Consider the following 15,329-nt stretch of genomic DNA (forward strand, 5'->3'; position numbering starts at 1 on the left):
CAATGATAGGAACTTTGTCTAATCTACTATTATCTTCGATTTCGTTCCTGCAAGTCGAAGATGATTTTAGTTTAAACTACTGTCTCTTTGTGGCTTGTAAAAGCATTTATCGCTCACGTGATTATAGCGACCACATAACGTACAGGCCGATGTATTTGCATCGTCGCGATTACCCATATTTCGAGTCTGATCTCGACGTTGAAACCTATTATTACTATTACCTCTGAATTGGCCTCTAGAGTTTGATCTAAAGTTTCCTCTATGATTAGCTCTATTATTACCCCTGTAGGAAGGGTAGTTATTATTCCCCTTGTTATGAGCTCTATTCCCTCTGTTCTGTGTGTCCTGATTAGCCTTTTTCGCAAATTCCAGAACATTTGAGCAGAAATTAAAAAGAGAGGCTGTGTTCATTAGTTCCTGTGAATAGAGGGCTATGTTCGACATTTGTGACGAAAGTTTATTTATCTCATCACTAGAGGTAGCACTTTGAGCGTGTTCCATAGTGGCTACAGCTGGTGGCGCCGTGCAGGGAGCAACGTCAGAACTCGGTACATGATACATTCCTTGATACATTGCGTGGGAGTTATTGACGGGAGCGGGATTTGATTGCAGACTTTGGACTTGATGAGCAGGGGATGGGAGAAAGGATTGACTCTGGTTATATGGTACAAACTGCTGATTCGGGTTCGGTGGATTACTTGGGAGGGGGGAGTAGACCTGTGCATGAGAACAGCTGTGAAGTGGCATCTGGGTCAATGTCTGGTGCTGCAAGCTTGTTTGTGCTATTGCCTGGTCAATTTCAAACTTCTCCTCCATCATACGGGAATTAATCAATAATTGCTGGCGTTCGAAATTTTGTAGGTGGGCAATTAATTCCTCTGTTTTGGCAAAGTGCTTATTAGTTAAACAGCCAATGTATTTGGCTCGCAGTCCCGTGATTATATAAGATAGAGTTTGTTCTTCAGTGCCGTTCGGGAAGTATTGCTGGACTAATGCTTTCTTAGCAATAACATAGGTATGAATTGGTTCTGTAATCATTTGCTTCCTGGCTAGAATGATCTGAACGGGATCCGCTGATAGGTACGAGCCTCTAAATAAAGTACTTAGCTCATTTTTGATATGGGTGTATGTCAGGTCTACAAAGGTAGGTCGTTTCTGTTTGTCATGAAAATAGGTTATAGTCGTGTCAGTCAAAAATAAAGGCAACATCTCTTTACGCTTAGCTTCCGACCATCCCGCGGCGTGTGCTACATTTTGAAACTTGAGGAAAAATGGGTCAATGTCTTTTGGGTCATTCCCGCTAAATGGCGCCGGGTATAACACAGTTGGAATTGGGGTGGCCATGTTAGTGGTGGAAATTTCTACAGTAACGTTATCAGGGCTATTAGTATTGTTAGAGGGAGTAGGAACGTCAGCTGGAGTGCTTGCTAAGGGCTGAGGTCAGTTTTTGTTGGGAGTTTCTAGTCCTAGGACAAATTGAGGGTAGTTTCTATTAGCAGACCTTAACCGTGTTAGCGGAGAGGAGGGACTGAAGATAAAGGTCGTGAATTTATTGGGTTTGCCGTGATTGCAGTAGCTAACTCTATGATTTGGTCGAGGGATTAATCTAGGTGTTCGTGTAATGCTATCTGGGACGTATTCATAGACTAAAGTTCGTCGTGCTGACCAAAGAACAAATGAAAGTGTGGGTATGCAGTTATTTATGTCGTCAATATATCGCTTGTCAAATAAATATAAGCAAGTGTTCTCTTTCCTGTGTGAATTATGCTCAAATACGTCCAGAGTGAATGTTATGCAGAAGAACTAGATTTTGTGGGGGGGGGGAAGAAAAAGAGGGGTTGTGTTCCATATAGTAATATACAAAATTGTCACTGGGTCTGACTCATCTTAAGCGTACTGTGGGAGTATGAATTGGAATTACTAAAAATGTATTTTCAAAAATGCTCCTAAAGTGTGGGGGGAGACTAATTTAATTTAAAGCAATTCGTACAGAAGGGTACTCGATTGCAAAAAGGGCCTGAAGCACCTCCACCATGTTGTAATCCCGTTTTACCTGGGATCTGAGGTCACAGGGAAGTTTCAATTATACATTTAGGTAGAGCTTAATTGTATCTGTTGGCTGAACCTGCTCCGATTAAGAGGGTAGAGATATGGAATGTGAATGTAAAGGTTATTTACGCTTGTTCATACCTGGTAGATGTGTGATGTTCTTGTCCAGATGCTTCTTGCAGACCGAATTGTGACAGGTGCCAAGGTTCTATCCTGCGACCCTTGGCTCACCAAACCGAGCAATCCCGTGCGACTCGTTGCATGCTAGGCAGCCGTAACTCCGTGTTCCGTCGTCGTAGTTCTGTAGTGTTAATGTGTTGTAGAGTAAAATGTAATCAGATACTAACTATCCATGTGAGTGTCGAATGAGCGTCAAAATCCAAAAGAAGAGCGTCGATGATAAGCGTAGTTCAATTGAGAGCGAGCTCAGGGAGTGAGCTCCCTTTTATAATCTTAGACTTCGAAAGGTTGTTAAAACTTTCGAATGCGCTAGATCTTGTTTAGATCCACGCGTTTGCCTTTCAGTTCCTTGTTTAACGGAAGTTACTAAGTTAGCGCATTCTTGGGATCGCCCGCTGGTCGGACAATTCCAGGAAATAAACAAGCGTGAATATTGCCATGACTGGGTTTTCTCGGTTTAATAGTCTCCATATCTCTACAATATATACTCTTAAAGTTGACATCTGCAGTGATGATATTACAAAATTCTATAGACTTTGTCCTAAAAATTTATAAATACACAGAGAAACCTTCATTGTACATTTTTTAGAGGAATGTGGCTAATAGAACTTAAAATGCAGGAAAATGTTTCATTGGGAGCAGAGATGTAAAATGTTTAGAGTGGAAAATGTAAAATCAGGCTTTCACTGCATGACCATTACTATTTTTTGTATTAGATAACATGTTAGTACTTAACAGCCTAGTCCAAGTGTGATCAAATTTTAATAACTCCTTGACTGCACCACAGATCTATGTGGTAATGCCAAATATCTATGAATGTCTTCTTTTTTATTAAATACTTGTCTGGGAATGGTGTATTGTGCCATATGGCGCCGAAGCCTGATGTACGCCCATTTAGTGCTCCAAAATTTAAAATGTTTTCGGGTTGTTTCTGTGCTATTGTGTTTGTGTTATTCGTGACGTGGTAAAAAAAGGTAAAGTGCTCCCATGTGCTTAGCACCATGCCATGAAGGCGTATAGGCGGTGTGGGTGTAACGCCCCACACTTTCTTGATCCGGTCGTGAGTGTGGGTGATGTGATCAGCATCATGACCCTGACCACCTTTACCCCCAAGGGTTTCCCCCAGTTACCCATGTTATTCGACGCTGGGTGGGCGCTGGGGCTGCTTCCATCATTAGAAAACTTCCCGGATTTGAACTGCCCGGGGATCGAACCCGGGACCTTTAGCATGGTAGTCAGACACCGTACCAACTGAGCCACCGCGGCCACGTTGATTCGTAGTATTGCGAGACATGAAATGCCGGATAATTACAAGTGTGTGGAGGACTGGTCGTTTAGTTACAGGCGATTTTCTTTCTCGGCCTTGGGTTCGGATCGGAGCCTTGTTTGGACAGTTTCAGGAAGCCGCAAGAACAACGCTTCCCGTCAGCCACATGGTTCGGCCCAGCACAGCCTCTTCATGTCTGCGTTCACCCTTCTGCTAGCAGGCGACATTCATGTCAACCCTGGTCCCCAGGTGGCTTCCCGTGATGAGTCTGGTTTGAAAATATACTATCAAAATGTGCAAAGCCTAACTAAAAGATATCAACTCTACAAATGTTCTTTAGAGTGTTTAACGAGGACGATGTGATTGGTTTCAGTGAAGTATGGTTCAGTGAAATATCGGCGATAATGAAATACCCCTGATGGAATTTCAGGTATTCCGTAATGATAGAGGTTTACGTGGAGGCGGAGTTACAAGGCACGTCCAGAAAGTAAGTTCCTTTTCAATTTATCTCCGCTGCAGTGCTGCGATCGCAGTTCCGCACATGCGCGGTAGACGCTCTGTATCAAGGAGAAGAAACGTGAGCCATTTGGAGATCGCTGTCAGTCACGTACGCTTTGTTGTGCTTCTTTACAATGTCAGTGTTGATTGAAAATCCCGCCGCTTATGAAATCAGATCTGTGATTCGTTTTCTGAATGCGAGGAAAGTGAAACCAAGTGAAATTTATCGGCAAATTTGCGATGTTTACGGACCAAATGCGATGAGTGATTCAATGGTGAGAAGATGGGTCCGACAGTTTAATGAAGGACGTAGTGATGTGCACGATGAAGAACGAAGTGGGCGTCCATCTTTGGTTACAGAAGAACTGGTTCACGCGACTGGAAAGGCATCTTACTCATTGATTTCTTACCGCGTGGTCAAACAATCACAGCAGATGCTTATTGCGAGACACTTCGGAAATTGCGCCGCACAATACAGAATAAGCGCCGAGGATTGCTGTCAAAAGGTGTTGTTTTTCTTCACGACAACGCATGACCACACACTGCAAATGTGACGAAAAACCTCCTACAGGGATTTGGCTGGGACGTGTTTGACCATCCTCCGTACAGCCCTGACCTCGCTCCTAGCGACTTTCATCTGTTCTTACATCTCAAGTCTTTCCTTGGCGGTCAACACTTCAACAATGACGACGAGCTGAAAGAAACTGTTTCCAACTGGTTGAAGACACAGGCGGCAAATTTCTATGAAGAAGGTATACAAAAACTTGTGCCACGCTATGACAAATGCCTGCAAAATTTCGGCAGTTATGTGGAAAAGTAGTTTAAGAGTTGTAGAATTTTGTGCAATGAATAACTTTTCTGTATCTGTACACAATTTAATTTTATTACCAAACGGAACTTACTTTCTGGATGTGCCTTGTATGTTACTCGTAAACAACAAGTGGCCCTGCATCAGACGTCTGGATCTGGAAATGTCATGCGAGTTAATATGGACTTGGGTAAATATAGGCACAAATAAACTTTTAATCGGCTGCTTTTATAAACCCCCTAAATCTGGGACTGCAACCTTGTCAACATTATTGTTCTCTGTGCTAAATGCTATAAAGGAAACGGACATTATTCTTATAGGTGATTTTAACCTTCATATAAAATGGTCATCATCGAACTCTGGCCTCTGCACAGACAATGATGACAGGTGGTTTCTCGACCATTACATCAAGGCGATCGGACTTCAATAATTTGTAGATTTCCCCACAAGATGCACAGAAACTCTCGACCTGTTGCTGTCCTCGCATACAAAGGTCAAGGCCACTCCCGGTGAGCAATTCATCGCCTCGGATCACACCCCCGTGCATGCCGAATTCCAAGTCCCTGGAAAAGCCCCCAGGCCCTCTCCCTCCTCCAGACCAGTCTACAACTGGAAAAAAGTCAACTGGAGCAACTTTCTAGTTTCACCAACCTCATTCCTGGGACAATGAGGGACCCCCTCCCCACGGAAGAAGCAGTGGAGTTCCTCGTGGACAGTGTGCATGCTGTAATTAAAGATCACGTGCCTCTAAGGAAAACAAGAACATCCCGATTCCCTGTGTGGTATACTGAAGAGACTAAGCTTACGCTGAAGAATAAAAAAAAAATGCATGGATCCTGTGGAAACAAATTCCGAACGTTCATACACTGAACACTTTACTTACTTAAGGAAGCATAGCAAAAACTTAATTCAAAGGGACTATAATAATTATATTCAAAGTGTAACAGAAAGTGCTGCTAAAAACCCTAAAACATTCTGGATGCTAATTAACTCACGCCGGCAACATGACCGTATTCCCCTTCAAGTCTCCTGGAATGGTAAGTCTGCTACAAAGGATGAGAGTCCATCGCTTTTTAACTCTTACTTTCATAGTAACTTTACAAAGAATGCTGCTGCCACACTACCGGAAGTCAGATCCATTATTCCTTACACACTCTCTCAAATCTCAAGTAATTGCAATGAAGTCCAAGAATCATTAAATCTGTTTCAAGTTCCAAAGCTACCACTCCTAACGATATTCCTGCGATATTTCTGAAACATTTAGCCCATATTCTATCCAAACCAATAAGCACAATCTTTAATAAAAGCTTTGCCCGACCCTGTGGCCGAGTGGTTAGCACATCGCGCTGCGACGCCAAGGGTCCCGGGTTCGAATCCCGGTCGGGCTTGGTTGTTTGTGAATGTCCATTCATCAATTTCATCATTTCATCACTCATCCCCATCTTCGCAAATTAGCCAAGAGGCACAAAACGCGAAGTAAAATAAACTAAATCAATCAATCAATCAATCAAATTTAATAAAAGCTTCTCCGAAGGTGTGTTTCCTCGTACATGGAAGCAAGCAAATATAGTTCCTATTCTCAAACACGGAAACAAAGCTCATGTTACTTCCTGCACTTGCACTGCTAGCCGAAAAAATCATTTCTAATTGTATCCTTGCACATGTTTCTCCGTTCCTCTCTCCCACTCTACACTGATTTCGCTCTCATGCTTCCTGTGACACAAACCTTGCTTACTTGCTTACCAAAGCGGTCAATTGCCTGAATGCCAAGCAAGACATGGATGTCGTATACTTAGACTTTTCCAAAAACTTAGACTCTATCTTTCACACGCAACTCATCCACAAATTATCGAATAGATTCAATATTCACGGAGCTCTTCTGAAACTACTTTCATCTTACTTGCACAATAGAAAGCAAAAGGTTATCATATCTGGTTGCTCTTCGTCGTGGCTTCCTGTATTTTCCGCTGTGCCGGAAGGAAGTTCTCTGGGGCCCCTGTGTTTCCCTCTCTTCATGGATGACATTCACGAATATATTTCTTCCGAATGTTCAATATTATTGTATGCTGATGACTGCAAATTATTTCGAAACATTACCTCATTTCAGGACACATGCTATATCCAAGACAATCTCAAACACATTGAACGCTGGTGTCTAGACTGGAATCTGAAATTAAGTCCGGAAAAATCTGTTGTCATGAGGTTTACCCTAAAATCCAATAGCACAGCACCATCCTACAAGTTATGCAACCAGGTTATTCTGTTTGTACGACAGCACAAGGATCTTGGTGTCATTTTTGATAGCAAACTGACTTTCAACCATCACATAGACTACATAACTTCGAAAGCTATAAAAACACTTGGACTAATTTACAGATTTACAGACATAAAACACGTTTCTGTCCTCAAAACCTACTTTACAATGTGTGTTGTTCCTATTCTTGAATATGGCTCCTGTATTTGGTCAATGGCATGTGAAAGCAATTTAAAGAAAACAAACAAAGTAGTAAGTATCTTCGTCAGAATAGTCAAACACAAATGCCCAACCCTTGCAAACTTCTCCAAACAAGAAATTCTATCACTCTACAAATGCATGATCTTTCTCTTCGCCCTCAACTCTCAGATTTAACACTAATCTTCAGAATCATTAGTGGACAACTTTTCACCAGCGAACTCTTGCCACTTCTTAATATCAGAATCTCACGTCCCAACAGTAAATGCAACAACTTCTTTTACATTAAATCTTCAAGGCTCTTCTCTATAGGCTACAAACCACTTACAACTCGCTAAGAAACGCTCCGGACTTCCATTTATCAAAGCAGACTTACAGAATGGCATGCATAAAGCAGCTGAAGTGTAAATAATATAATTTTTGCCCGAGTTGTTATTATTCTTGTTATATAACAGTTGGGCTGAAAAATTCGTAGGCTAGCATAGTAAAAAATATTTTTTTGACAAATTTCGATTTTATTATTCAATATAGTTGCCTTCGAGGGCGATACAACGATTATAGCGGTCATACAATTTTTCGATGCCATTTTTATAGTACGATTTCTCTTTAGCCTCAAAATAGGCCTCAGTTTCAGCGATTACCTCTTCATCAGTGCTAAATTTCTCTCCAGGGAGCATTCTTTTAAGGTCTGCAAACAGGAAAAAGTCACTGGGGGCCAGATCTGGAGAATATGGTGGATGGGGAAGCAATTCGTAGTCTAATTCATATAATTTTGCCATCGTTTTCATTGATTTGTGACACGGTGAATTGTCTTGATGAAACAGCACTTTTTTCTTCTTCAAATGGGGCCGTTTTTTCGTGATTTCATCCTTTAAACGCTCCAACAACGCTATGTAATAATCTCAGCTATCTCGATCAACTTCACTTTACGATCATTTAAAATTATTTTGTGGACTTTTTTGATGTTTTCGTCGGTAACAGCCTCTTCAAATGGGGCCGTTTTTTCGTGATTTCATCCTTTAAACGCTCCAACAACGCTATGTAATAATCTCAGCTATCTCGATCAACTTCACTTTACGATCATTTAAAATTATTTTGTGGACTTTTTTGATGTTTTCGTCGGTAACAGCCTCTTTGGGGCGTCCACTGCGTGCATCGTCTTCGATGCTCATTTCCCCTCGTTTAAATTTAGCAAATAACTTCTCAACGGTTGATTTTCCTGGTGCAGAGTCCGAATAATGTTTATCAAGCCAAGCCTTGGCTTCAACAGTAATTTTTTTCGCCAAAAAGCAATGCTTTATTAACACACGAAATTCTTTTTTATCCATTTTTTCACAATAACAAAAGCTGCTTCACTCACAATGCTATATCTCACGAACTAATTATCCGGCAGCTGTGAAATTATACACGTATCTTTTGAAGGTTAGTACTAAGTAAAAATCACATGGATTTAATTCTAGTAACGCCATCTATGAGTCAGCCTACGAACTTTTCAGCCCAACTGTTATGTATGTGTGTGTGTATTTGTCCATCTTATTATTTTGTTTATTTCTTTTCCGGTTGATATCCTGATGTAAAATGGATTTTTCTGTATTCAGGACTTTTCAAATAAATAAATAAACAAAATATCTGCAATAGCAGTTAACTAATCTAAAGTATTTTCACAGATGTTTTCATAATTTGAAATTTCAGTTTCATTAGATAATTATTAGTCCCGCACCATGGCCATGCAGTCTAAGGCATCATGCTTTGGGCTCAGGCTACAGGAAGCGTGCAGATTTGAGTCTCCTGTGGGGGTAGGGGAGTGGAACAACTTTTCTCCTGAGATTTTGGCCTGTGTATGGAACCGATGGCTCCCCCACCATCGTGAGGAAATCCGGGAGCTACAAATGAGTAGCGTAACCTGGTCATGGAAACCTACGACGACGACTGGGGGTTCGTCCTGCTGACCACACTGGTTGGATGATCTGCTGCCTTTGGCCCTCGCAGGCTTTTGTGCCATGGGTTATGTTATGAGATAATTATTAATTGAAGTGTGTAACCTATTTGCTGTTAATTAATTCTATTTATCTTACAGTGATGGATATCGCTTATTGGATGAAAATGTTCAATCTGTGTTCCAGAGTCTGTTAGTAAATAATCTCCATACTGGCAATGTAGGGGCATTGCTACATGTCTTCCTTACACGTGCTGCTGAGCTTAGGATCTCGGCACAGACCGAAAAGTAAGTGTATATTATTTTCATTACTCACACTTTGTGTTATAGTTGCTAGCATAATTAATATAGATATAACTATTGCCTTTCTAAATTCCCAGTGCACACTGACAAACTATTTAGAATTTTATGTTTTAAAAACACAAATTGCTCAAATTCAATTACAGTAGTCAGTATTTCTTCTTTGGATCACATTCTTTGACCAGTCAATTTTTAACTTCACTGGTTAATTGTGGGGTTGAGTGTAGAAGAATACTTAATATTCATGACAAGGAAGAAAAAGTGAATTTACATGACCAAGAAAAATAAATACAGGGTGAGTCATAAGTCTCCATACAAATGGTGAAAACTGTGACTAACGTTTATTTTTCCTTTTCAGGCAGGTGAACCAATGAAAAAGAGATGCCACTAACGAAGGAAGAATGGATTGACATCATTCTGTTGGCTGGGAGTGGTACCACCTATCATGTAGCATGTACATTCAATGCAACCCACAGAACGCAGATAACCCATGACACTGTGGCCAAACTTATCAAGAAATTCAGAAGGACAGGTTCCGTCGCCAACGAAAGCAGGCCTGAAAGATCAAAGACAGCAACAGATGAAAGGAGGGTAACAACGCATGTTCCACGGTGTCATGGGTTATCTGTGTTCTGTGGGTTGCATTGAATGTACGTGCTACATGACTGGTGGTACACTCCCAGCCAACAGAATGGTGTCAATCTGTTCTTCGTTCGTTAGTGGCATCTCGTTTTCATTGGTTCACCTGCCTGAAAAGGAAAAATAAACATTAGTCACAGTTTTCACCATTTGTATGGAGACATATGACACCCTGTAGAAATAGTTTTCAAAATTTTATCCTGACTAAAAGGTTTCAGCTTACAAGACAAATTTCAATTCAGAAATAAAATAACAGTTTAATTAAATTTAAGTTAAACATATTATATGTATTGTGATTCAAATTAAAAGCAAGTTAAATAAACCAAATAATAATAAAAAGATCCAGATTCAGATTGCATTATTTTTTTCCCTTGTGGTCTATTCTAGAAAGTGCAGAAATGTATATTTCTTGTAAACACTAGTTCTGGTATCTGACTTTAATGGTACTGTAACACGTAGTAACTAAGTTGTCAGATTTGGTACCTAAATGTTCTACACTTGTTGCCAAATGGCAGCTTCATTAGCTATAGGATTACAAAGAGGAGGTAAGGTGTATATGTGTGGTATTGGAAAAAGATTGGATGCTCACTGTCCTTGAAAAGATGGAAAGGTGTAGGAATATTAAATATAATTATTGTTTATGCAGTGATTTTTTTCACATATTTGTAGTTTTGCTAGAGCGATCAGGTGTTTCATATTTTCAAACAAAGCCAAATGTATCATACTTTCATTCACTAATATTATAGTAATCCATGATACTTTAACACACTGGGGGGAACATTCTCTTTGGAGAGATGTTAGTAGAAGTCAAAGGTTCCAGGTTCAAATCGTGAGTAATTTTCATTGTCATGACTTACATAGTAAGGCAGAAGAGTGATAAAAAATAGTGAGATGAAAATATTGAGGAAAAGTGAAAGAGGGATGGGAGAAAGGTGTGCGTCAAGAGATTTCCTGGGTCATAAATGGGTATAAACAATTTCAAATTACAGTAATAAGTAGAAATGTAGCTTTAGTCTCGAATGCTATGTAGTGTAAGTATTGTGCCTACAGATATTACATTTTCAAATTATCAAGAACAGAAAGCACTTTACTGTCTTGCCAAAATTAATTGTTGAGTTACACAGAAAATTGGACTGTCATGTGAATTTAGTGTATTATCTGTGTCTCTTTTTTATTTTTCAGTAATAGTAACTGGTTAAGCTGGCAAACCTACAATGCTCTTTTTATTTTGCGAACTATTACGAAGTACTTTGTAGAAAACATAAAAGAGGATGATGTAGTGCGTCAGTTTGAAGCAAGGCCAGAAACGGCTAGTAGTAAGTATTAAGATGAACTTATAGCACACATGTTCTTTTTCTTAAGAATTACAGAAATGCTCTTCTTTATTTATAATGCACAATATCCTCTGTTAATTTATTCAAATATTATTTTTGTGGGATCTGAACCCAAATTTTACATTCCATGATTTTACATGTTCCTGCATTATAAATTCAATTTATTTCTTCAATCAATGGTCCTAATGAAGTAAAATTTTATATAATCTTCCAGATATTATTATTCTTATTATTTTTTTCACATTTTAAAGTTTCCTCACCTTGGTTATTCGAAAAATGTAAAATGGATGCTTCACTGTAATTAGCCCCATCTAGTTGGTTGCATGATGCAACACCAATTTGTCCATTCCGTTGATTTAGTGTCAAGTAGTGCATTTGGTGTCTGCACCGTTTGGACTATGCACCGTTTGCACTATGTTCTGGAGCGGTATAATTTGTGGTGTATGGTCACATGGTTAGTGCACTAATCATATGAATGTTTAAAGCAGCAGATAAGCATTTGTTGAATCTTCTGAACTTTAACATCTCTTATCGTCTACTTGGTTGAATGTCATTTCCTTGCACCAGCCTGACACCAGGATACACCTGCACTACCTACTATCAAGGAAAAAAGTGCAACAAACTAGACGCATGTCTCAGTATGCTTGAAGCAAATTGTTATAATATGTATCAATTACACATTAACCAAATGATTTTTGAAGTGCACATATTTTTTCCCACCCTTCCTGTACAAAATTGCTGTTTTTCTATAATTATTAAAAGTAATCCTCAATTTCTATAATTTATATTCCTATTTGGCTGACAAGTTACACAATGGTAAAAACCAGCATGCATGACATGGTGTGTTTTCAGGATAGGGTGAAAGTTGTATGAATTTTACCATAATTTTGAGCAGGTGTCGAACAAAAGCGATTTACTCTTAACAGTACAATTTATATAATTACCTGTTGTGAACATCTTCAACATAATTTTTTTTTCATTGCAGGAAGCCAAGAAGATGACCAGGGGAATAGACTTGAATTATTTCTGAATTCATTGGTGGAGCTCATTGTGGATCTTCCTGTGAAGTATGTGGATTCATTTATTTTTCTGTTGACATGCACATTTCATATTGGGGATTTTGGGTAGAGATTATGTGCAAAACCTGCAGGTTCATGTATTTTTTTAAAATTATCAAATTGATTGAATCATATTGAAATCCCATGTTGTACTCCAATAAGCAAGTGAGAGTGTACTCACATGTTAAGAATGGGACAAATTAGTTCATAGTCTATCCTTAACAGCCAATGTAGCCTATTGGTTTAGCCGTAAAATTACTGAGAATGATTCCGATCTGATATTTACATAAATAGCCTCTAACTTTCTACAAAATGCAATCAGTTTTGTTACTCATATGACTTTAAAGGTATAATTCATGTCCTCTGAATTTCAAAAGTAAATATCTAAATACAAAATTTCTTTTTCTAATTAAAACTTATTTCGGTCATGTGGTTACATACGTTAATTAAGTAGATAATGAACATTTGTAATTTTATATTGGATTGGTAGAATATTGATTATCAGTAAGTTTTATATTGTGTGTATGAAATAAAGAAATAAACCATTTGTTGTTAATTGTATGTGATATGTAATGCATGTGGTGAAAATATGCAGATGTTGGATTAATTTTAACGGCTTTAAAGTCCTGTGGCGCTTATGCAGTTTTTACCTCTGTCCCAGGCCATTTAAACGAGTTTTGTAAGGTTTAGCAAAAATCATTATAGCTTCCTTCTTATGGCAGATAATCTAGTGAAACAAGAAACATTTTACTAAGAATAAAATATACTTTGACATAGAAAAGATGAAGTGTTTCTATCCATATGTATTTGTTATTATTCGTGGCTTCAAATGTGAAAATTGAAAAAAAAGAAAAGACAAAATTTGCCCCTCCCTGTTGAGATATGGGACAGGAACAAATTCTATGTCCTATTTGCATCTATGTGTCTACATTATAATTCAATATTTATTTTGTTCCCAATGCCTTTTGCCATCTGAAGGAAAAAATGAAAAAGAAACTAAGTGCATGATTTATTTTCGACAAGGGTTGGCAACATGCACAATGAAGTGCCAGAGTTATTTTCGACAAGGGTTGGCAATACGCACATTTTTTTTAAAAAAAAAAAGAAGCCTGGCCACTGCCATGTCTCTGGAAGAACTTCTTCACCCTCTGAATCGCTTGATTCACTTTCACTAGAATCACTAACACGTTCACCTCGATCATGTACAATTTCCCTGCAACTCCTCGTCTGTTTCCAATTCCCCATCGGTATCAAAACCGTCTAGTATATTGTTTACCTCCCGCTCCAAATCCTCTAGCCATATAGTCGAACTCATGTTCACACAACACAAGCACACAAAAAAAGTAAAAAATACCTCTCACTACACCCCCACGACGATCAAAACACGAAAAAATATCTCTCTCCATTCGAAAACATTGTGAAAACTATATGCACGACATTACTACAACGCCTCTGTGAACTCAAATGAAGCATCCTTTTCAAAATAAAAGGGATAGAGCTGGAAAAATTACACGAGTTATTTTTAGCCCTGATCCTACTTCTTACTCCCCCCCCCCTTTCATTTTCCTTCCGAAGGAGGAGTGGTTGTCTTCTGAAGCAAGCATGGTGCAAAGTCCATTTCACCCGCTGAAAAGTTATTGCCGCAAACACTTTTGACAACAATGTCCCCTCCCCCTCCGACCATGACCTACTTCGGCATGTTGAGAAGGAAAAAAAAAAAACTGTTTCCTCATACGTCGCTTTCCTGCTAGACATGAGATTGTAAACAAGCATTTACAACAGCGCCAACTCACTTCTGTGAGCTTTGTCATTTGATGCCTCTTTTACTGTGTCGACAAAGAGGTGGTGTAAATTTAGCAGCTGCTGCTGACGTTATTAGGGAGTTGAAGAGCACCAGCATCGCTGTTCATGCATATGAATTCTTGGTTTCAAGTTCATGCACTTTGAGTCACGAGCATAGAAAATAAACAGGGTTGCAAGGCGACGAAAAAAGGTTCTGTTCCATCGATCAAGGTATGACCGGCTGGGACTGTGGCCAGAAAATGCCATCGGTCAGCACATGACTGATTGGAACTTAAAAGGTTAACGTATATTACATGTAAGATAGAAGGTAACCAAAAAAGACCACATGCGTTGGATGACGAGGCCCTGAAAGCAGTCATCGAGGAGGACAGTGGTCTAACTTGTGATGAACTTGCAGAAAGGTTCCATGTTTCCGCTGGAACAGTCAAACTGCACCTGCATGGAATAGGGAAGTCATACAAGTTAAGCAAGTGGGTACCCCACACATTGTCGGTAGCCAACAAGGAACAACGAGTGACAGCTTGTTTGTCCTTGCTCATTCGGCACCTGAACACACCCATATTTGATCGCTTGCTCACTGGTGACTAAAAGTGCACCCACAAAAGGTTATGCTCTCTGTATGGTGGAATTGTCAGCAAGTGGTGGGTGCATTACGAACTCCTTCCACCTGGTCAGACAATCACTGCTGATCTCTACTCTCATCAGTTGCAAAGGGTGCAGCATGCATTGCAGCAGAAGGAGCCGCCATTGGTGAATTGCAAGGGTGTGCTGTTCCTGCACGACAATGCCAAGCCACATGTGGCAAAGAGGACCCGAGAGACCCTTCAGCAACTTGGCTGGGAGACACTGTACCATCCATCATATTCACCGGACCTTGCACCAACAGATTACCACCTGTTCATTCCCTCGACAACCACCTCCATGGGAGATCCTTCGCAAATGAGGGAGACCTGCGGAACGCACTCACGGACTTCTTTGCATCCAAGCCCGCCGAGTTTTATCACC

The 15,329-nt window shown here is 39.7% G+C and overlaps 1 protein-coding gene across 1 annotated transcript in view; it reads left to right on the forward strand.

Annotated features, from left to right (window-relative positions):
- Positions 1-15,329, forward strand: part of LOC145999936 (dymeclin) — a 75,409-nt gene that overhangs the window by 31,753 nt on the left and 28,327 nt on the right. Inside the window, exons 3-5 of the mRNA XM_083137224.1 lie at positions 9,332-9,478; positions 11,312-11,445; positions 12,449-12,530. Coding sequence (XP_082993350.1) covers positions 9,332-9,478; positions 11,312-11,445; positions 12,449-12,530 — 363 coding nt within the window. The remainder of the gene's footprint in view (positions 1-9,331; positions 9,479-11,311; positions 11,446-12,448; positions 12,531-15,329) is intronic.

Source organism: Lepisma saccharinum, chromosome 1 (assembly GCF_977018435.1).
Source record: "Lepisma saccharinum chromosome 1, izLepSacc3.1, whole genome shotgun sequence".
Classification (NCBI taxonomy): Eukaryota; Metazoa; Arthropoda; class Insecta; order Zygentoma; family Lepismatidae; genus Lepisma; species Lepisma saccharinum.